Source organism: Sylvia atricapilla, chromosome 1 (assembly GCF_009819655.1).
Source record: "Sylvia atricapilla isolate bSylAtr1 chromosome 1, bSylAtr1.pri, whole genome shotgun sequence".
In the NCBI taxonomy this organism is placed as follows: Eukaryota; Metazoa; Chordata; class Aves; order Passeriformes; family Sylviidae; genus Sylvia; species Sylvia atricapilla.
This window is the reverse complement of record NC_089140.1, coordinates 64,081,087-64,103,820: the sequence shown is the minus strand read 5'-3', so window position 1 is coordinate 64,103,820 and position 22,734 is coordinate 64,081,087. Positions and strand designations below refer to the sequence as shown.

General features: G+C 38.8%; 1 protein-coding gene across 4 annotated transcripts in view; it reads left to right on the top strand.

Moving 5' to 3' along the window:
* NUP153 (nucleoporin 153) overlaps positions 1–21,736 on the top strand; it is a 43,295-nt gene extending 21,559 nt beyond the window's left edge. Inside the window, exons 6-22 of one of the 4 annotated variants that reach the window (XM_066324342.1) lie at positions 588–704; positions 832–876; positions 975–1,028; positions 3,693–3,839; positions 4,563–4,615; positions 7,099–7,237; positions 8,821–8,958; positions 9,318–9,410; positions 9,639–9,726; positions 10,032–10,151; positions 11,760–12,371; positions 14,246–14,440; positions 14,934–15,776; positions 16,368–16,727; positions 18,367–18,639; positions 19,950–20,109; positions 20,571–21,736. In XM_066324342.1, the coding sequence (XP_066180439.1) occupies positions 588–704; positions 832–876; positions 975–1,028; positions 3,693–3,839; positions 4,563–4,615; positions 7,099–7,237; positions 8,821–8,958; positions 9,318–9,410; positions 9,639–9,726; positions 10,032–10,151; positions 11,760–12,371; positions 14,246–14,440; positions 14,934–15,776; positions 16,368–16,727; positions 18,367–18,639; positions 19,950–20,109; positions 20,571–20,655 (3,522 nt within the window). In that variant the 3' untranslated portion in view covers positions 20,656–21,736. Of the gene's footprint in view, positions 1–587; positions 705–831; positions 877–974; positions 1,029–3,692; positions 3,840–4,562; positions 4,616–7,098; positions 7,253–8,820; positions 8,959–9,317; positions 9,411–9,635; positions 9,727–10,031; positions 10,152–11,759; positions 12,372–14,245; positions 14,441–14,933; positions 15,777–16,367; positions 16,728–18,366; positions 18,640–19,949; positions 20,110–20,570 lie in introns of all 4 variants that reach the window. The other 3 variants (XM_066324334.1, XM_066324324.1, XM_066324317.1) reach the window with 3 other exon arrangements.
* The last annotated feature ends 998 nt before the right edge of the window (positions 21,737–22,734 follow it).

Below are 22,734 nucleotides of genomic sequence, written 5' to 3'. Positions count from 1 at the left end.
ACTGAAGTTTTTTTAAATAATGTTCAGCCACGTGGTACAACATTCACTCTTTCAGTGCATTATGTTCATATCAGATCTTTGTCTTTCTAAACAGTGAAAAGATCTGCAGTCATCTGCAGTCTTGGGGGAAGGGAGGAAATGAGATAAGTAGAACTAGAAATTAGTGATGATGATTGTATGTTCTGGTTTTAAGATGCCATGCTTACGGCATCTTGAAACTCCAAGATCTGTTTTGCTACTGAAAGTACTTTCTGTAACACAAGGCTTTGCTTCAGTTCTGTTTTCCTAATCACTCCTTCAGAGACCCTATGAGCCTAACATCTTCATTTTATGACCTTTTACGTTTAAGGATTTCTTTTGTTGCTTTAACCCATGTGCAAGATATGCAGGGCCCAAATTAAACTATTGTAAAGTTTTTCTTCTAGTGTAATATTTTTCTTCTTCATGCCTTGAATACTCAGTGAGTGCATTTTTCTCTGTCACTGCGGGAGTGTTGGTTGTATCACCAGTGTAGCCCTAGGGCATAGGATGTACACGTGTGTAACTCAGAATCCAGCACGGTGACATTGGCAATGCTAATTTTTCAGCCACCAATCAAGAGACAAATGAAAGCTAAACAAGCGAATGTGCAATCCTACGGTGTGACAAGTTCCACAGCACGGCGCATCTTGCAGACATTGGAGAAGATGTCAAGCCCTTTGGCGGTAAGTGGCACTCCTTTTCATGTTTTATTCCATGTGCTTGAAAAGCATAGTCAATGTGCCAGTATAGGATGAATATGTTACTTAATGTCATGTCTGCTTTAATTTATTGCACCTGTTTTTTCAACAGGATGCTAAAAGGATTCCATCTTCTGTTTCTAGTCCGCTGTCTTCTGTAAGTTAATCACAAACCTCCCATGTTTTTGTTGAATGGAACCCTCTTTTAGGGAAAAGAACATCCTCTAATATTTTGGCCCTTTTTTCTCCTGTTAGCCTGTGGACAGGAGTGTGCTGAATGTGACTAACTTCCAATCCAGACAAAACCAGGTAAGAACTAGTAACATGTTAAGCTGAGATAGGTAACTTTCTCTGCTTTACAGCTCTTACAAGTAATGTCACAAACCTCAATGACAGCACGCACATGAATTCAAGTTAATGTAGCCTTATGTAAGTTATAGCTGCCTTGGCTGTGTGGAAATTGCTAAAATGGCCTTTCTATCCACACTGGGTGAAGGACTGTGAAGATTACTCCGGTGGAGAATTATTATCTTTTTGTGGTGGTGTGCTGATATGTCAAGAACTGCTTCTCTAGAACACACAAAATGGTTTTATCTTGGCCTGCAGCTTGGGGTTAAGTTGCATCATAACATTCTCGCTTCAGAAAGCTTTCTCTTGAAGAAATAACCAGATATAGAAAAATATTGATTGATTGTTCAGATCTTGTGCAGATTTCTATGTTTATTTTAAACAAAAAACAATTACTTTTTTAAATACTACTCAAGGCTAGGAGAAAATTGGAGAATTGCTACATTTTGTTACTTTTGTAAATTAACACTCCTAAATTCCTGTTTGGAAGTAGCCCTGAATTGTTGCTGTGATAAATCATTATTTCCTTGGTTTTGTTTAAAAAATGTTGGAGTATTACATTTATTCAATTGTGAAACCACAAAAGGTCACTTCTAGCTCAGACAACCGAAGGAAACAAAAGTGGTTTTTCTTCAGTGCAAACTTTTAATCTGCTTTTTTCATGAGGAAATGGACAGAATGTTTTAAAAAGTTTTCTATGCTAATGGCTTGGTTAAGAATATAATTAATTCTGCAGTCACTTAGGAGTTTATAAACATCTCAAATTTCCTGTACTGTCTTTGGCCATCTGATAAATTACAAAGTAGAGCATGTAAGTTTTTAACCACCTCTTAAATATTATCCCAGTAATTGAAAACAAAGCTATTATGGATTCTGCATTAAAATGCAGAACCACACCTGTGATGAGGCATTTAAAAAGATCGACCAGATTTGCAGCTTAGACCCTGACATTGGTCAGAAAGTGAATGTTGCACACAGCTGTCACTGGGTAAAAATAGAGAAATTGTCTACTCATAATGCTAGAATTCATAAAATTTGGCAGGGAGAAAGGGTAGCTCTTGATGAAAAGAGAGGACAGGATTGTATGTGCCCAGAAGAGGGTTGTGTGTTTTCCTGCTAAAGCAAACAAATGGTTGACAGGACGCTTGGATATGCAGGCAAAATTTTTACAGGTCTTTTTTCTTTTTGTGGTATTTTTCTTATTTTGATGATCTATACCAGCTAGAATAACTCTTAGTGTATTGAACATGTAACTGGGTTACTTTTTTTCCTTGTTGTACATAGTTATTTCGCTGGTTTAATATCTTTGTACAATAATGTCATCTGCCTGGCCTGTGAAGTTAAGGTGGCAGATGTAGTTTCCTGGGTTTTTGTGAGGCTTTCGGGGCTGTCCCTCTTGTATCTATCTGAGCAAACTGTCCAGCTCTGGGATGAGCAGGATGTGAAATTGCAGTGAATTTGGCTACATCTGGCTGGTGATGGGTCACAGCAGTGTGCCTCAGGATCAGTTCTAGGGCCAGTGCTGTTCAAAATACTCTCAGTCATCTGGAGGCATGAATTGAATACTACATTAGCAGGTTTGCTGATGATGTGAAACAGGGAGGTGCTGTTGACTCTCTTGAGATACAAGGATCCTTGCAGAGGGATCATCAGTGTGATGAAATTTAACAGATTCAAGTGCCAGATCTTCATCATTGAGATCATGGGACTGAGTGCTCAGCAGGTTTGCAGGTGACACCAAACTGAGCGATGCAGTTGACACATCTGAGGGATGCCATCCAGAAGGACCAGGACAAGCTCTAGAAGAAGTGGGCCCATGTGAAGGTCATGCAGTTATGCACCTGGGTTGGGGCACAGCCATCTGTTGATACTGATTTCAGTAGTAGATACATCCTAAGTATCACTTTTATCACCAAGGCTACAGATGATTTGATATATCGTGGGGCCTTTGGGGTCTTCCTTCTTTCTCTATTCAGTTAAGGCAGTTTTGCATGATGTACAGTGCTTTCTGTTTCATAATTAGCCATTGTCTGTAGAAAAGGAAAAGGTCTGACTTTCCTTTGACAAGGAAAGTCACACCAATACGCCTAAGAGCATCAAATGCAAATCTAAAACATTGGAACCTACATTAATGAGACTTCCTTAAAAATATTTCTCAATTTATTTTTTTAAGTGTAACTTCAGAGGAGGGAGATGTAGGAAAAAAAGAAACCCAGAACCTGGTTTAACACTGGTTAACCATTTCAGCATTAAATAAATCAATTAAGTCAGGTAAAAAAAATAATAATCACAATGAGGGCAGAGGAGAGGAAAGGATGGGAGCATGCTATTGAAACATGAGTTATTTTGCTTATAGGAATATAGTTTATTTTGTCTGTGAAGTAACTGCCAAATTTTGACACAGGATTCACTCAGACTTTGACTTTTCCTGTAGCTTTTTGGATTTTTAAACTGATTTCTGGTGATTACCTTCTGCAAACTAAATGTTTTCAACACTTCCACATAGTTTTCAGTGGGTGCTGAGGCTGGTGGGAGGCTTATAGTTCTGTAACTTTTATCATCAGTAAATGCTGTGCTGAGTTGAGTGGGTGCTTGGATAAACTGATTCCTGCTTCTCTTTCAAAGATGGATTCGCAACATCCACCTGTCCAGAAACTTGTGACGCCAAAGCCAATCTTCCTGACAGGGAGTCGGATCACGTATTTTAAACCATCTCTGAAATCAGCTACTAATTCCAGAAAAATTCACCAAAGGGTAGATACAGACCATCAAGTAAGTGAATTTTCATGTCCTAGTTTGCCTACTTTTTGCAAGATTGGAATGTGTCTAGCCAGTCTAAGTCTTTCTTGCAAGAGCACCAAAAGTATGCTTGAGGTAAGCATTAAGGAAAGATAGTGGGGACCACTGTGAAAGAGGGACTGAGAGATTTTATGAATACAGTTGTATCTTTGGCACACTTAGTGACTGGTGCTTATTTTCACAATGTGGTCGTGTGCTGTTGGGCCACGGTTTTCACAGTGAAATTATATTAAAATACAGGAACACAAATTCCCTCTACATATGCTGCTGTTCAGAAAATTGATGGAACGTGCTGATGTTGTGTATAAAATGTTTCAGGTGAACTGCAGGCTCTAAGTGAGATTTCTAGCAATTACCAGTTCATATCTTATTCCTAATTACCTATTCTGATCAGTTCGGTGTAGATGGAGGCCCTGATAAACTTCCCTTAAAACAATACTGGTATCTCTTTTGGAAAAGTCGCCCATGGTTCCAGTACCATTCTGAATGTAAAAATGACCAGGTATTAAATATATGAGCTGGAGATTAAGTGGATAGTCAGAGTGGTTAGGGAACAAGCTTAAGCAGATTAGGTATATTTAGTGATATGAATAAAAAATGTAACAGCACAAAATGTGTGTTTGGTTGTCTTCTCTTTGTGTTCTGTTTATTAGTATATTCAGATAAATCTTGAAATAAATAAAACTTATTTTTCAGGATATGATAAAGGAGAGTTTTCCCTCAGAAAAGCCTGTAAAATCATCTGAAAGGTATGACAAATCTATTCATTTAAAACACTTAAAAGAAGAAAGCCCCCTCCTTTGTTAGTACAGTCTGCATGCTTGCCTTCTTTTGGAAGGATAGAAACAGTTCTCAGTAAAAAGGAATAGAAAAAAAAGAAAAAAACTGTATTAGGAGAGGGTTTAACTATTTGTGCATCTTGGTGTTCATTAGGGGAGCAGCTCTTAGTTTCAGGTAATTAAATAATTGCTTGGAGTCTGAAAGTTTTGTTGCGCAGGAGTGTCTTTCTGAAAAATTCTTTATAATGTGAAATATCTTACAGTTCAGGAGTAAATTCAAGTTTTAGGTTTGTTTTTTTCTGTTTGTTTATACAAAAAGCTAGAGGAAGATTGTTTACTAATATTTATTACTTGACAAAGGCACTTGTCTGCTCTGTGAGTTTGCATGAATAATAGAAGCTGTTCAGAGTCATCTGAAGACAAATGCCAGCTTGTGTCTGAAAAAAAAAATTCTTGGAGACTTAATAATTGTGTTTCTTCTTGAGGAGATTGTCTTGCATTATGCTGCTTGGTCAGCATAGAATGACTTGAGATAATATTGATGACTCGCTTCTGGGAAACTAACTAATCTTTTGGGTAGTGCTTGAATTAAGGCACTGTGTGCTCAGAAGATAGCCTTTTTTTGAGGTTTCAGACCTTTCAAAGAACAGTATTAGAGAATCTGCTAATGTGTTTGCTCTGTGTTCATCTTCCAAGCAATTCTTACATTGCCTTGGGCATTCTTTGGCTTGCAAAAAACCCCAAAGCCAACCCTTTGTTTTACAGTCTGCTACTTTGACAGGAACCATCTTTGGTTTTGGCAGAGGTGCAAACAGATGTTAAGTTTTAATTGTGGGTTTTCAAACTGGTCTAAGTTTTCTTCGGAGCAACTCCTTTCTCTATGTAGATGGGAGATCCAGGAAACTGATACTGCTTTTCATTTGTTTCGCAAGTTTTACTGCTGTTTTTTTTTACTTTTGACTTAAGACTAGGTGGTCCTTTTATTTTAACTCTTTTATAAAGCCAGTCTCTGTTGATAGTCATATTTTGGAGTAGGAATACAAAACTAGTAAGGGCCAGAGTCTTTTTATGCAGCTAACCTGCAGTACTTTGGTACATCTCTGTCCAGCCTAACAAAGGCTGGTTAGTTTTTAAACCAGCGTCAGAATTGTAGGTTGGACTGACTTGCTTGAAGACAGAACTGTCTTTACCCCTTAGAAGCTGACAGGTGTTAACAGAAGAGAGGAATATGGGCTATCATAGACGTGCTATAATTGTTTAAATAAAGATTTATTTTGACACGAGATTTTATTTTGTAATTCAAAGTGATTGTCACTTTGGATTAGGGAAAAGTTTGAGCATATGGCTTTAAGGATCTGGCTTCCTCTCAGTGGTTACAGTGCTGAGCAGATGTTTGCAACTATCGGAGAGGTTTAGACCAATTCTTTTCCTCAGTCGTCTAGAAACTTGATCTGGTATCTTCTAGTGTCATCCAGTGTACTTTCGTAGTGACTGATTGGCTGCATGATAAGCCTGATATTGTAGGTTTTTTAGCGATGCTTCATTGTGATGATATACTGCTTTTTATTGTTACTATTCCTTAGTTCACTTCTGTTTTGGGATGTGGCATGGCTTTGGTTTGGTTTGTTGTTGTTGGGGGTGGGGTTTTGTCTGTATGTGTGAAGGAGTGCATGTTGGTTTGTTTTGAGGTTTTTCATCTTTCTTTTCTTTTTCTTTCCCCTTCCCACTTGGATTAGGGAATCTTTCTGGATTGGCTCTAGGCTTTCCTAATGAACAGAGAAATGCCTTTGTATGCCTTACAAAAGGGATCTGTATTCATGTCTGAAAAGACTTCTGGAATGTTGGCACACCCAAACACCTCTGCTGCTTCTGCTGATGGCCTCAGGAAAGCCAGAGCTGCTTATGAAGCTTCTGTCATATTTTCTTGCCACACAAGTTTAAGCCTCTCAGTTCCATAAGAGCTGTTAGCAGCATTTCCTGTGTGCACACACACTCACGCCCGCCCCCTGCCCATATATTTTTAGTTATTCTTTATATCCTTTCAGAGATACATGCTCATCAGAGAATCAGAGGACTGGCAGTCAAAATTTCCACTGTCTGGGCTATTAAAAGCAAACATTAGGAAATAACAATCTAAATCAGTTCTATTTCAGGTCTTCTGGCTTAGTCATCATTCCTTTATGGATGTTGTGACTGTTTTTTATGTATGTTATTCTTACTGCTGCTCTTATTCAGCTTTTGCTGTTTAGAACACCAGCTATTTAGGCAATTAGGAACTTGTGGGATTTTTTTTTTTTTTATTCTAATTGGCAGGTGACAGTTCTAGGATTAATAGTGGCTATAATAGCTTGAAACAATTATTTGATGAAGTTGGGAATTTTTCTCCTTTTTTTTTTTTTTTTGCTTTCTTTTTAATCCCCTTCCTCAACTTATGTATTTTTACTCTGTGCCAGCAATTTGAGCTACCCCAAGCTGGATACCCCTGCATCCAACGGTCTGTCTTCAGGAGGAAGGATGGATAGTGCCTGTGGCAAGATGAGAAGGGAAAGGGAGCGATACTGTGCATCCAGACCTGGACAAAAACAGCAACTCGTAAGGGACTCTCAGGTTAATTGACCTCACTGTAATTACCGAAATAAGTAGCTTCATTGCCTCATAGTAGTTTACACTAATGCCATTTCAGTTTTGTGGGTATTTTGGTGTGGGTTTCAGAGCAGGCTCCAGTTTAGTTATCTGTATAAGTGCCTCAACTTTGGTTTTATATTTTTAAAATCTCCCCTTGTATTATCTTGGATATTCTCCATAAAGTTTCTTATTAGTTGTTGAATATTGGTAGAGGTTTGTAGAATTTATAGAAAGAAATGAAGTGCCAGGTATATAAAAAAAAATATTTTATATGTAAGTCATGTAGAAAGGTATAAGCTGAGAGCCTGAAGCAGAAGACAGTGTTTTGCATGTCTACTGATGATCATTCACAATTTTTTGCACTTACTCAAACTTATTGTGAAGGGTTTTCTTTTCTTGTTTTAATGGGAAAACTCTATTTAGTGCCATGATAATCATTATTATCCCAAGGATTATCTTCCTGCCTGAGTGTTACATAAGCTGCCTACTACTGGATCTTAAATCTAAAGAGGTTAACTTGGTCTTCTGGCTGATGCAAAATAAAGAAGCAGTAAATACTGGACAATGTTTCTATAACAGAAATGGTCTCAATATCAAGGTGTGATAGACTCTTCAGATTAGATCTCTGAAATATGTAATCTGTGGGGTACATTAAATATCTGTATTAAATGTGCATCTATGCTTAGTCACTTCTGAGTAGACATTGGTTCTACTGTCCAAATTGTGAATAGAGTGGCTATTCCCATTTAAACCCTAACCAATCTAATCTTGGTAGTCAAAGAGTTTAAAACACAAGAGTAAGAGCAGAAGTTTTTAAGATGCACTAATTTCTGAATTTTAAATTTGCATCTTCATACATGATACTAACTAGATTTACCAGAGTATGATCCTCTACGTTGCTCATCAGGGTTTCATTTTTGACTTTCTGTGCTTTGGTTTGGTTTGAGGGTTTTGGTACTAAGAGGAGCACACATCCTTCTTAAAATATTTTTTTCCCAAATTCAGGTGACTTCAGTCTGTCCAATTTTGCAAGAGGAACACTTTCTTACTTGCCATGAAGTTATGCTCTTAATTAAAAAGATAAATGAATCATAGAATTCTAGAATGGTTATGTCTTTCTAGGTCTTTATTAAGTAAAGGACAAAATCAAAAATAAATCTTACCTGTGCCCCCTTTCTTATCTGCTCAGGTAACAATTTTGAGCTTACTTTCAGTATTCTTACTGGCCAGGTGATGGATAGAGTATCACATGGAAACAGGCCTGCCATAAATAAAAATTATGTGGCAGACTTACCTGGGAGGTTAGGATTCCTTTTGAAAACCCGCTTTGTCTACAGATCTCTCTGTTACATTTAACTTTGTTGAGAAACTAGTGGGGGGACAGGGTTGGAAGGTAGTAGGTCTTATGAAAAAGAAAAGCTAAAATTTACAACTTTTTAAAGAAAGAGAAAGATGAAAGCCTAAAACTTTTCTAAAGAAAGTGAAAATTTAGATTTTGCAGCTTCTTCAAAGAAAAAGTTAAACTAACAAAAATTAAAATTTTCACCTAGGAGATGGAGCAAGAAAAACTACCTGAAGTACCCCTGCCCATCAGTACTGCATCGCTGCCGACATTCAACTTCAGTTTCCCTGCCAGCAGTGCTGAGTCCTCATCACCCAGCATTGTTTCAAAAGCAGTGATGAACAAGGTAAATCTTTGCTGTATACTCTGAATACTTTTTCAGGGTGAGTATACATCCTCCTTGCTGAATCTTGCTGAATGTTAACTTTTCCGTGGTGCTCATGAAAAGAACCAACCTGAGTTTATAACCTGTTGAATTAAACAGGGTTGTATTCAGATTTGGGGCTGGGGAGAAGACATATTTTCATATGGCTTCTGTCCATCTTATACACTCACTTGCAAGCTTTTTCTTAAAACTCTTAGCTGTGGATCAGAAATAGCAAGCATCTTCACTGCAGAATGTCTGTTAGTGAATTCAGGTAACTGCTGTTGTTTCACCTGGATCCTTTCTTTTAGATACAAACCTTAATTCTTTTGAAAATACAGGTACAACCAGCAAGTAATGTTGGCAGTCCTACATTTGTATTTTCATCTCCAATTGTGAAATCTACCGAGGTGGAAGTGCTACCTCCATTGTCTGTAAGTAAAATAAATCCTAATGTTTTCAAGGCTTTAGTAGAATATTGGGGAGCAATAAAGCAGAATTGGCCCTGGTAAGGGGGGAAACAAATCTATAGATTTCTGACTTGTCATTTTCCACTCAGCCTGCACCAAAAGTTTGAAGATTGAATTTCAGATTATTATTTGTGTGTGAAACTTGTTTAAAATTTCTTAGAATCTAAGAAAACCCTCTCTTTTTCATAGCAGATGAAGTTTACATTTAGTGTTCCTGTTGTAAAGTCATCAGAGCTTTCTGGATCCACTGATACACCAGTGACATCCATCCTTAGTCCAGGTAACAAAAATTTTAGCATTTCAAACATAAAAGTGCTAATTATCTTTTTTTTTTTTTTTTTTTTTGTATGTCAAATTGCTAAATCTGTAATTTCTAAGCTTCAAATTCCAGGCAAATTGTATTTTCACTGACAGGTCTGCTGTCTGCTTTTAATCAGGTTGTAATTATAAACTGTTGTAAATAAGGTCAAATTTTGAAGATTCTTATTTGAGAAGAATGAAACATGGAAATTCTTGTTTCTAGCAAACGTCAATATATTTTAAGTGGATTTCCTTGTAAAAGGTGGTTTTGTTTTATTTTTAAAGGTAGTGCCACTGTAAACAGCACCAGCAATAAGAAGGAAGAGGAAGAAGAATATGATGGGTTCTGCAAACCTGCCAAGTTCTTAAAGCAAGGAAGTGTGTTAGACATTCTAAAAAGCCCTGGTGAGATAATAAACTCTTTTAAAAAATGTTTTGCAGAGAATACACTTTTGCATATAGCTGCATTGATTTTTAAAAAGCCCAACACAACAGCAACCAAAAAAAAACCCCAGACAATTTGTCACAGTTATGGCAGTGTCAGCAGTAAATACAGACTTAAATGCTACATCTGTTAGGCTTGATGCCCTCTTCTGTTATAAGAGGCTTTCATTGCTGATGGGAAAACTGCAGCTTCAAACCAGATGCATCACTTCTCCTTTACATGTTAGGTTGTAATTCAAACTTAAGTATAAAAAGAATTAGTCAAAGATTTAGTGTTCTGTTTAAATAAATAAAATGTATGTAATTGGAAAGGAAATGTTTGTAAAATGCTTCACAAACATTCCTCTCCCACTGTCATGATCTCCAGAAATTAAGAATAGTAAAGATAACTTCATTCCTAAAGCTGTTTCAGAAGCTGCATGTCTTTTGGCCTTAAATGTTTACAGTTACTGTGAGTTTAGATGCAAATTTATGTAGCAGTGGGCTGTCTTGCTTCAAAAAATTGGTTTTCAAGTCATTGCAATTGTTTCCAGCTGTTGAGTAATGAGTGTAGATGATGTTTTTGTTTTAGGAAAAGTGACTTAATTGAACTTGATCTTTCTCATAAGCCTTGAAATGTGGCAGGACTTTTTATTATGGAATCTATGTACAGCTTAAGAAGACAGTGCCTATTTATAATTGGAAAGAGCTAAATGAGAGAAAATACAGTGTGTTTTGTGTAAGGAAAGACCTGTGGGTGAAGTGGCATTAGTTTTCTTTATCAGTTTAGCAGAATCAGGTTCTAAATCCACACTGTTTGAAAATTTCACTTCTAATACAATAAAAACAAACCCCAAAGCAACAGTAACATAACAATAAAAAGAGAAACTCTTTTATTTTAGCTTACAGTTAAACTGGGCTGATATTTAAGATGTGTTGCTGTAGCATTTTCGTTAGTGTTTCCATATATATTCCGTAGTGATTCTTGTCTTCTGAAAAGTTTGCACCTTTAAATAAAGAGTTGGCCTGTGCCCAGTCCATTTTGAACAAAGCGTGTTGAAAAAATTTTTTTTATGTTTGTCTTAATTTTTATTGCTTAATTATTATTCAGTATTTGTGGGGGAATACTGTCTGGATTGCTTCTCCAAATACCAACTGCTGCACTGCTACTAAGTAAATGTGAGTCATCTACTATGGCAGAAATAGCTTTAGAAATTTGATTCGATTTGGCATCGTGTCTTAAAATGAAATTGGATTATTTCCAGTCTGTGACAGATCATCAGCTTTCAGTGCTGTTTGTTTATACTTGTATCTACCAGTGTAGTGGCAGATACAAATAAGATTTGTATTTAAGAGTTTCTTGGAACTGAAGAGTTAATCAAGCTTTAAATAAGTGTTGTTGTGTCCCAGCTCAGCGTATGAAATTTCATCCCTTTAGATAAAATTTCCATGGACCTCCTCTTGCAGTTAGTTGGAAGGTGTAGTTGTAACCACTGACACTTGGTTTAAATTTGTGCTGTCTGCTATTATAAGTAACTTCCATGCAGCTTCATTAGTAAGACCTCTCCTTTTTCTTTCCTTTTAAACTAGGCTTTATGTCTGGGAAATCGCCCTCCTGTTCATCTGCACAGCCTGTTACAAGCACAGTGGTCTATACAAGGCCTGCAATAAGTAGTTTTTCTGCAGGTAAAGACACCTCTAAACAAGCCTCTTCGTTCTGGCAGTCTGACGCACACGACCCATGTCTGCAGAACAAAACCACAGATGGCAAATGTGTAACATGTGAAGCTGCTAAAGTGTCCACTGTTGAGAGTACGAAGCAGACCGTCAGTGTGAGTCCATGTGTCTCCAAGACAACGGTTCCTACAGCAGGGACACTGGGCTTTGAAGACAAATTTAAACCGGCACCCAACACGTGGGATTGTGATACCTGTCTAGTCCAGAACAAGCCTGAAGCTACAAAATGTATAGCCTGTGAGACACCAAAGCCTGGAACAGGAGTGATGCCTGCTCTGACAATGCCAGTGGTCACAGACAGCTTGGTGACAGTGACATCCACCTCCAGCAGCACTGGCACAACAGTCACTCTGGGATTTGGTGACAAATTCAAACAGCCAAAAGGCTCTTGGAACTGTTCAGTGTGCCTTCTACAAAATAAGGCAGAAGACAGCAAATGTGTAGCTTGTCAGTCTGAGAAACCAGGTTTGTTCTTTTCTTCTCTGTTGTTTCAATCTTAGTCTATGTTGCATTTTTTAGAGAATAAAATGTGTTGCACATAAAAAGTATTTTTGAGCAGAATGGCTGTATGCCAGACAGGATGGATTAGTGGCTCTCTTGAGGAATGGTTGCAGGCACTTTGGAGGTCTCAGCCCAGATTCCAGCCTGTCACATGAGTTGAACTGATCGTGAAATGTATTAATGCGGAGCTGAAGCAAATATACCCTGCTTTATAGCTAGTGAGGAAGGATGACTAAAATGGATGCCTTAATTAACTTAAAACCAATGGACTCGTTTTCTTTGGGGAAAAATGTGAACTCACTGCAAGGATCTGAAAACTACTGGATTTGTTGGGGTTTTGTTTCCCTCTTTCAAAACATAGGTAGAAGCAGTTTTTTCTCAACATGGCTTAAAATGTCTCCAGTCAGCATTATGTGGAATTTAGCAGAGGTATGAAGCCAGATTCGAAGTCAGTGTAGTCTTAGTTGTCTTGTGCTAAAACAGAGCCATATGTTCAGCTATGCCTATGGGAGCTTTTCAGAATGTGGATAACCTTGTTTAGGAAGGGCAGGGTTCTTACAGATCTTGGGGAAGAGGGCTTCTTCTGTTCATTTCTGTGTTGTTTTCCATTATATGTCATTGTAACTGATTTTGAGAGAGTCTATTTTTTTAAAGCACAAATAAATTTTTTAGTGTTAATTTTTATTGGCTCTTAGCATAATTTGATGTAAAAAACACATTTGCAAATGTATTCTGGGGACAAATCAGATGTAAGGTGGAGCTGATTGTGCTTTTATAATCACTGTGTACTAAGATGGAATTTCTTCAGATAAGAGAATGCATTTTAGAGGAAGCTTATTCTCATGAACTTCCTCATGAAGACAGCCTCAGAGTGACCAGCTGGCACATATGTCCAAGACTGGCCATTGCAAGGAAATATTTTGGAAGTGAGGGTTTGCAATGACCACCATGGTGCAGAGAATTGCAAAGTTATGTTGTCTTTGTCAAGGGGCAGTGAGGCAAGTAAAATGGGAGGACATCAATTCGCTGGATGTTCTGTGGAAACATTCCTGTGTAGGAAATGTTACTGCTTTGAATTTGAGAAATTATCTTGTGTCTCTCTCTTGAATGCCACCGTCACTACTTCACTGTAGGTGAAAAGTGCAGTTATGTGATGCTTTTGGGCCTTTAGGATGTCTGCTTCACTCCTGACTTTAGAGCTGAAGTTAGCTCTTGGGGTGCAGCAGCAAGTGCCATCTCTTCCTTTACAGGGGAGAAAAATCAGAGGGCAGGTGTTGAATTTCGCACCTCAGTAGCAGTAGGCTTCTGCTGCTGTTGAAGGCAGTGTAGCTTGTGTGGTGAACACAAGAGTTGTATATTTGGAAGCTTTCAGTTCCTTTTTTTCTTTGGTCACTCTAGTTTTGAATGTGTCCTGTCCTTGTGACTTGCTGATGAATCATTCTAGTAAATTCTCAACCTTGAATCACTTGACAGTGATCATTAACTCGAGTGATGCTAACTTTAACTGCCAGTAACTGGTATCACCAGGAGGAATTCTTTTAGCGCAAAATATTACCTATAATTTACATCTGAAATTGGCTGTGTTGCTATATTTTCTGTTTAAATGTCACTGGTTCCATTTGTGCTTGAATTCATATATAGATTATAAAGAAGAAAGAATCCAGGTGTTTTCTATTGTTTACATTCTCACATTGTGTTTGACTGAAATCAACTTGATTCTGTAGCTTGATTTTTTTTTTTTACTGTTACACCTGTGTGCTTTGCAATTTAGTGAGCATTTATTAAAAGCTTTGTGTATGTTTTAAGCAGGATGATGAACTGTCTTTCTTCTTTCTCAGGGAGTTCAGTGCCTGTGACCAGTAGCAGTGTTTCTGCATTTTCTGCTTCTTCTGGAGGTTTTCTGGATTTAGACAAATTCAAGAAGCCCGAAGGAAGTTGGGAATGTGAGGTCTGCTTGGTCCAAAACACAGCAGAAGCCACAAAATGCATAGCTTGTGAAAGTGCGAAGCCAGGCACCAAAGCAGAGCTCAAAGGTAATTCTTACTGAGTAGAACAAGGATGTGCATTCTGCAATTTTTTTTCTTTTTTTTTAAAATACAGTGATTTTTCCTTTGAGTATGGCAAAACTGTCCATTTACTGTGAAGAGTATTACCCAAGTAAGTTAGTGTGCATATGTTTCCACACCTATTCTCCAGAAAAAATTGGAGTTTTTAGAGCAAAGCTTGTGTCAGTGAAATAGTTGTTTGTTGCAAGCCCTTACACATTGTTCATTAGTTTAGGCTAAAACCATGGTCTTTCAAAGAGCTCAGCAGTGTGCTTTTCCAAGCCAGGTGCTACACACTAGAGCACCATTACAAGAAGATAGGTGTAGAGAGGAAGTGTGGAGTTTCCTTGTCTGTGCTGGGGGTGGGGATTGTTGAACAGTTTTGGCTGTGGGAAAGCTCAAGACTAGAATCCCAGCCATGTAAAGCCTGCATGTATGACATCATCTATTGCAAACTTGACGTTGTTGCTTATTTCTGCAGGTTTTGGTACTGCTACTGTGTCTACAAATGCTGCAATGCCATCATTTACATTCGGTGTCCCCTCATCGTCCTCTGAATCTTCTCAAACATTAGGTAGCACAGGAAATTTTAAATTTGGGGAACAAAGTAGCTTTAAGTTCGGCATTGCATCCGAATCTGCGACATCCAGCAGTGTGACTGGAGGATTTAAGTTTCCTTCTGGTTCAGGGAACTTCAAATTTGGAGTTTCTTCCTCAGACTCTAAATCAGATGACAGCAAAAAAGAAAGTAAAAGTAATAGTTTTACCTTTGGACTTCCATCTACAAGCAGTCAGGCTCCTTCAACATTTCAGTTTGGAACGACAAGTCTGGGACAGCAGGAAAAGAAAGAGGAACCAGTTTTGGGAGGTTTTGGTTTTGCTCCAAGTTCTACTTCTTCCATAGCTACTAATGAGAATAAAACTGGAGTCGGCGGCTTCACTTTTGGAACTGTGGCAGAAAAGGATGCAGCATCACCTGCTTTGTCATTTAAGAAGTCAGATGAGAAAAAGGATGAAACTGCTTCAGCGAAGGGAGGTTTCTCTTTTGGTAATGTGGAATCTGCACCTGCCTCACAGTTTGTTTTGGGAAGGGCAGAAGAGAAGCAGGACTCTGTCACTTCTGCTGGTCCGTTAGCATTTGGAAAGAAAGCTGACAATGAAGAGTTAAAGGCACAGCCTATCTTTTCATCTGGGACAGCTGAGCATACCAAAGAGGAGAGCACAGCAAAACCTGTATTCAATTTTAGTTTTGGTAAACCGTCGGAAAAGGAAAATGAGCAGGCAAAGGCACCTTTCGCATTTGGGGCACCAACCAGTACTTGCGGTAAACAAACATCTTTTGCCTTCACTTCTCTGCCCGTGTCTATCAAGTAATATCTCTAAGGCTGTACTGGACAACATCTGTGGGATTTATGTACTACCTCAAGCCTGTCTTTAGTTCTAGTTGTTGATGTGTCGACAGTATGTGGCAATTTCTTTGTAGATTTCAGTGAGTTTTAATAGTGTGTTTAGACAAAAAGAATTGCCACACCTTAAGGAACCTGTATCACTTGCTGTGTAAGCACAGAGGTTGTACTTACTACTGAGCTACTGCAGTAGTAGCAGCTCAGCTGGTGATAAAATCTGTAATATGGGGTACTATAGAGGCCTCCTACTAGTGTTGTCTTTTATAGTGAAAGGGAAGGAGAGAGGGAATATCTTACTTTCATCTACTTGCAGCTCTGCTGCAGTTTCTCTACTGCTACAAAGGTACAAAAATCACTTCATAGATTTTGGACAGTTTTGTATTCCATTAATTTGTTGAAAGTTTGCAGCAGAAGATTGAAGTTTCTCAGTGATGGTTGCTGTATGAAAAGATCTTGGTTGTTAAACTCCATGTGTGTGACTTAGTAATAACTGTGTTTCCTCCTTTCAGATCAAGGAGCATCCTTCAGCTTCTTGAGCTCCAGTTCCTCCAGCACAGTGGTACCCACCACTTCAGCCAACAGCAGCAGCATGTTTGGCAGCACTCTCTCTTCCTCAAACCCTCAGCCAGTTCCCACTCCCTTTGTGTTTGGACAACCCAGCAACACTGTGACCAGCTCTGTTTTTGGCAACCCTGCAGAATCTGCGACGACTCAGTCATTTGGCTTCTCTCAAGAAAACAAACCAGCAACCACATCTTCCAGCACTGGCTCGACTCTTACTCCATTTCTCTTTGCTTCAGGAGACAGCAGTACCAATGCAGCAAATTCAGGATTTACTTTTGGAGCCACAACTACGTCAAGTTCAACAGGTACATTTTAAATAGCTGCCCTTCTCATTTTCTCATTTTTGCCATTATGTAGTGGACCAAGGAGATACTGTTTCAGTAATATTTTACTTTGGAAAATGTGCAGGCTAAATGTATGGAAGTAGAGAAAAATACTGAGGATTTATATTCAGCAGTGTTAATTTGGGCTCATTTTTCGTCAGTGTGGGAAATACAGTTTAAAAATGAACTGGCCACCAGAGTTGTTTTATTCAAAGGACAAACCTTTATTCAATTTCAATTTGTACAGGAGTTTTTCACCATGAGAATGATAATTTCTTTTTTTAGTCACCGGTAGTCCAGTGTTTACAGTTAGAAGTCAATGAATTATAATTCCCTGCTTTTTGCTCCTGTACCTAAAACTCTGAATGTCAAGTTTTGCCAAGTCCCTCACAAGTACATAGAAATGGAGTACCTCAACATGCAATTAATGCTGCTTGAGGATTGATTTCAACTAAGGAGCATGTTCAGTGCATGTTAATTTTCTAGGAATTGAGAGAAGACAGCAATAAGAAATACAGAGTTTCTTCATGCTTTATGTTTGTTATTCCACTGTCTGAGTTGCATGAACAAATGCATGACTCAAGACTAAATTCACCAAACTATCTGTATTCCTATGAGCCATGCAAGATGTTGGAATTAAGATTGAATCTGTAAAGGAAAGACTTAATCTAGTTTGATCTTGATGGTTTAACTTTGTCAGTCACAAAAGTTTAATTTGAACACTTGTTTGTTTATCAGAAACAGAGAAAACAGTCCTAAATTACAACAACCAACAGAACAATTTAAACTGCTTACAAATCAGTAACTTTCAGTGTACTTTTGTTAGTAGCTAACAGCATATTTGAAACATGTTCACAAATTCAGAAACCTGATTTTTACCATATATCTCATCTTGGACAGAAAGTCAGCCATTCCAACTTACGGTGCAGTTAGAGGGTATTTCCTGTTGCATGAGCATTACTAATGCTGTTAAAAATGTCCCTTTTGCATAGCAGATCTGCCATGTACGTTCAGAGTCACTGTTAAGTTGCATTTCATTATTTCTGCTGGCCATGCAGCTCAACAATTGGGCTGGTTGATTGTTGATGATAGGTAGAGAATTACTCTGCTAAACCAAATTTTTGAGCTTACTGCAAGGTTGATTTGGCCTCCAGAAGCTGAAAATGGTAAAGCCTTGTACAGCGGAGGGGTGCAGTTGCTCAAAAGAAAAGGTACATGTTCTCCTAGTCCTAATAAATCAGGAGGTGTATTTTGCATGTCTGAAAAGTCCAGTTTGAGTGAATATTCCATGCGTGTGGTAGAAACAGCTTTTAGTAAATACAGATTAAAATGTACTGTTTGTAGGAATCTATTCTGACAACATGAAGAGGCAACTGGTGCATTTGAGATTTAATTTTGTCTGACTCTCATAAACACAGCATTTCTCATCTTGCTTAAAAGAAAAGATGCAATTCCTGTTGTGGCTGAGGTAGCACCTGTTTTATATACTCACACAAGTAGTTTCAAATTAAGACGAGTATTCAGCTACCAGACCTGAGGCTTGAGGACTTTTTGGTTTTGGATTCATTCTTGAGCGCAGGAGGGAAGGGGCCCATACTGACATCCCTCTCTGTCCCCCAAGGCTCATCATCTTCGTTTCTGTTTGGCTCTGGGCCTCCAGCACTTGCTGCTGGCCCAGCCTTTGGCACCAGCCAGCCACCAACATTTGGCCCAAGCTCCGGCTCCGGCCAGCAAAGCGCTCCAAGTTTTGGGTCGCTGTCGACAACGTTGTTTTCTGCTGGCTCTCACCCTGCTCCTTCTGCCTTCGGGTCGGTCACAAGCAGCACTCAGCCCCCTGTGTTCGGCCAGCAGGCAGCCCATCAGCCAACTTTTGGCTCTGGTACACCCAGCACTGGTGAGTGCAACCATCCTCTTCCCTTTTGGTCTCTAAGATTATGCATTTTATTTTCTTTCTCATGAAGTGCACCATGAATTACATGGAGAAAGACGACTTTGGCATTGTGCGTGTATTTATATATAGGAATTGCCTTCCATAAAAATAATGGGTATAGGGTTGTCATTTACGTCCCAGTCCTGACTGTGGAGACACAGTGTGCCACAGTGTGGATACACGGTGTATCTAGCTTCACAGTAGGCCTTCTCCACAAGAGACTTAGCAGGCATGGAGGTTGCAACTCTACAACTAAATTTTGAGCTTTATTTTCTTTAGAAACCTAATGATTAAAAGGAACTGTTGAAAACCATGGAGTGAGTAATCACTGGTAAGATTGTGCAAAACAAAAAAGCACAGACATTGCAAAATTATTTTTTGGTTTGAGAAATTCTTAGTTATCTGACTTGAACAGGCTTCATTGTATGAAATACAGTCAGAATTGTTGAGGGGTTTTTAAACACATTTATGGGTTAAGACTGTATTAAGATCTTTTTACTAATGAAGTCTAAAATGCCATGGGAAAGGGGCAGAGAGAATGAACCTTGTAACTTAAGAAAGACCTGTTCCATACTAGTAATAATTAAAAAACAAAAACAGTGCCAGAATGTCTACTTGATATCACAACAAATACCGAAAGGGAAAAGCTTCCTTTTTTCCTCTCGGAAGTTTTACAAAATAGCCTCCATTAAAAGTAACCAACATTATTGTACTAACCAGTAAATAAGTACAAGCAGATTAGTGCACAACACGTTACATAGTCGCTTTTTCATGAATCAGGTAGCAGTTTAAAGGTAAAGTTCTCCCTGGATTTTCTTTATTACTTATTAGTTTACTCTGATGGTTGGACTGTTTGGGGTTTTTTCAGATGAGGTGCTGTTAGCACATTAAAGGAAAGGAAGTCCCCAGATCCACTGCATGAACACTGGGAAGTTTACCTGAATATAAATTTAGAATTTAAGACTTGATTAATAATCTTCAGTATGCACAGGTATAAATTTAATGGTGGCACAGAAGTTAGCCAACAACTAATTTTCAGTGTGCCAGCAGTATTACTTTAAAAATTCCTCAGTCTCTGCGAATGGATTCATTCACGAAACTGTTTCTGTAGTAATCTGACACTTCTGGTGCCCTCCTGCAGCTTCGTAATTTTGAGCAACCTGTAAAAAGAATAATCTTTAAAGATAATGGGGAAGAACATGAGGATTTTTCTGGAAGGGATGAACTCAAACTTCATCTTTCTTACTTATTCTGCTTCCACCCCATCTTCCCAGGTTCTGTATTCCGGTTTGGAGGCAGTAATACTAATTTCAGCTTTCCAAATAACCCAGGAGTGTTCACTTTTGGTGCAAATCCTCCTGCACCAGCACCTCCTGCACCGCCTTCTGGTACTTCAGGATTTTCGTTCAACCAGCAACCAGCATTTACAGTGGGGTAAGAGACCATATCAGAATTTCCCTTGAGCTTCGGGTAATATCAGTGGACAGTGTTCAGCCTCTACTGCTGTTAAATCATGAGGTGTTCAGATGAACCTTGGAATCTGAAACTAAATTTGGCATCCTTCCTTGTATTAGCCTGACTGGCTAACTAAGCACCGCTATCTGTAAAGGAGCCTAGCTGTCAGGAATGTCACACATCAACACATGTGAGATTGTCTTGTTCTTGAAAGGTAGAACCCATATCCAGCCATTATGCTGCTGCTTACCTTCTGAATAAGAGAGATTTAATTGGGTTCTGGAACTCTCTTCCTCCTGTTCGTCATTTGCTGCTTGTTGCCAGCTGGTGACTAGTGAGACAAGACTATGAAACAGTTGTTCTGGAATATCTACTCAGTGCTGCTACTGAATTTTCAGCTACACTGTCCTAAACTCTGAACTACTAATTTCTTTTAATAGGACTAATGGGAAAAATGTTTTCTCTGCCTCTGGATCTTCAGTTGCTGGTCGGAAGATAAAGACTGCAGTTAGACGTAGAAAGTAAACGCCTGATTGGTAAAGCATCAAAAACATTGGAAGCAGCTACTACTATCCTGAATTGTTCAGCTTCTACCCTGACTGAATTGTTCAGCTACTATCTTGAAATGTTCAGCTACTACCCTGAATTGTTCAGTTACTGGGATTGTACCTCACACTGGCTTGTTGGAAGTCAGATCTGCCTAAAGGAATATAAAACTTAGCTTTCCTGTCCTTCCCTCCCCTCTCCCTATTACGTTTTTCTGGTAGCAAGTAAAGTTGGCAACAAGGCTGTTCTCAAGCAAAAGTCTCAAGTTACTTCTTTCACTGACTCGGCATGGTCTGGCTGTAGCCCTGAGTAGAGCCTGCACAGTGAATGGCTTGTCGATACCTCTTCATCCGCACCACTACGTGCGCTCATCCGCGTTTACTGACGCCTCAAAATTGTAACTATATCAGCGAGGGATGCTGTATAGAGTAGAGAATGTTGATAATGAATGATTTCTATGCTGAGTTTGTGCTGGTGTATGTGTGAAGTGAGTGAGTTTGGGTGTATTGTGCACTAAAATTTTCTGATAGGGGAAGACTGATTAAAGGATGATCCATGCTAAGGACTTGTTAGATCTGTAGTTCTTCATTTAATAATTATATGCTATTTCTATATTTTCATTCTTACAGCCCTTTATCACCTGTCTCGCCTTGTTATTTTATTATGAAATGTGTAAATACAATTTTGTTTCTCTGTACTTTTTTGGCATAACAAATCTGTGAAATTGAAATTTTAATTTTGTGTGTTACAGCCATTTTTGTTTAGTATTGTCTCAGATTTTATGTAAATCCCATTATTCAAAGTTGCCTAAATCCATTTAGAAAATCTTTAAAATTGGGAATTCTTAAAGTAAGTTTATTGGCTTTTCTGATCCATTTTTGTTTGGACCAAAAACCAGTATTGTACAAAGTATTAAGTATATATTTTTATATTTACTGAAATGGACTGTGGTGACTTTGGATAATAAGGAAAAGTTTAATATTAAAGCCATGTTTATTACAGTATAATTAACATGTTAAACCATGGGATAAATGCCATCAATAAAAACTGCAAAATATTACCTGGCAATTTTAACTCTCTCTGAAGGCATCCCCAGCTGTAACTGAATGAGGTGGTTCCCTCGACCTGAGCAATGTCTTGTGCTTTCTTCCTCTGCTTTTTTGCATTGGTTTTAGAGGATCTTAAATAAGTTAGATGTCTCCTGTTAGGAAGGAGAGTTTTATTGCAGGCTGAAGCTGGGAGCAGCTTATCAGTGTGTCAGCTGACTGCAGTTAAGTTTTTGTAGTGCTATTAAAAAAAAACCCAGCCGAGTGTTAGTAAAGATTCACCACTGTTCTAAGTGAAAAGACTGGAAATGAGTAATAGGGGGTAGGGGACTGGTTCTGTAGCAGTTACAGGAAGTTCCTGGAGAACAGACATTATTCTGGTAAAATCAGAGGAAATGCTTCTTCATCGGGGGACCCACGGCTGAATTTGTATGAAGTCACAGCAGTCTGTCTGTGACTCAGACATGAATTCTTCCCTCAGCCAGAAGGGCAGAGACCTGCATCACTGTAAGTGGTGTAAATGTCTGAGGCACTGCTGGGGCCTCGGCTGCCATTTGTGCCTGCATCCCAGCACTGCTCCCTGCTCCTGCCAGTGCTGCTGGTAAGAGGTGAGATGCCATTCAAGCACAAGCTGGACGTGACAGGAGGGCAAAGGCCCACTGCTCTTTTCAGGTGTAGGGCTCCAGTCACTGTTTCTAGAAAGAGAAAAGGCTCAGCAACTCCACTTTCAAACCACACACACACTCACTACTATTCAGTCAGATCATGCCACTGTAGCCACGAAAGGATTATATGTAACTACGTGTTTCCAGCTTTTACATGTGAAAAATGCCACAGATTGCCACTTTCTCCCCCTTAGCCCTAAATCATCTGCCAAGCACTCGTCCTTCAGGTAGAGAAGGACATAAGAGACAAACTGAAAGCCAACCAAACAGCACAAGGTATACACATTTCCATGGGCAGGCTCTGTGTTCTTGCATTGTAATTATTTTCTTTACCTGCTGTGCCAGGG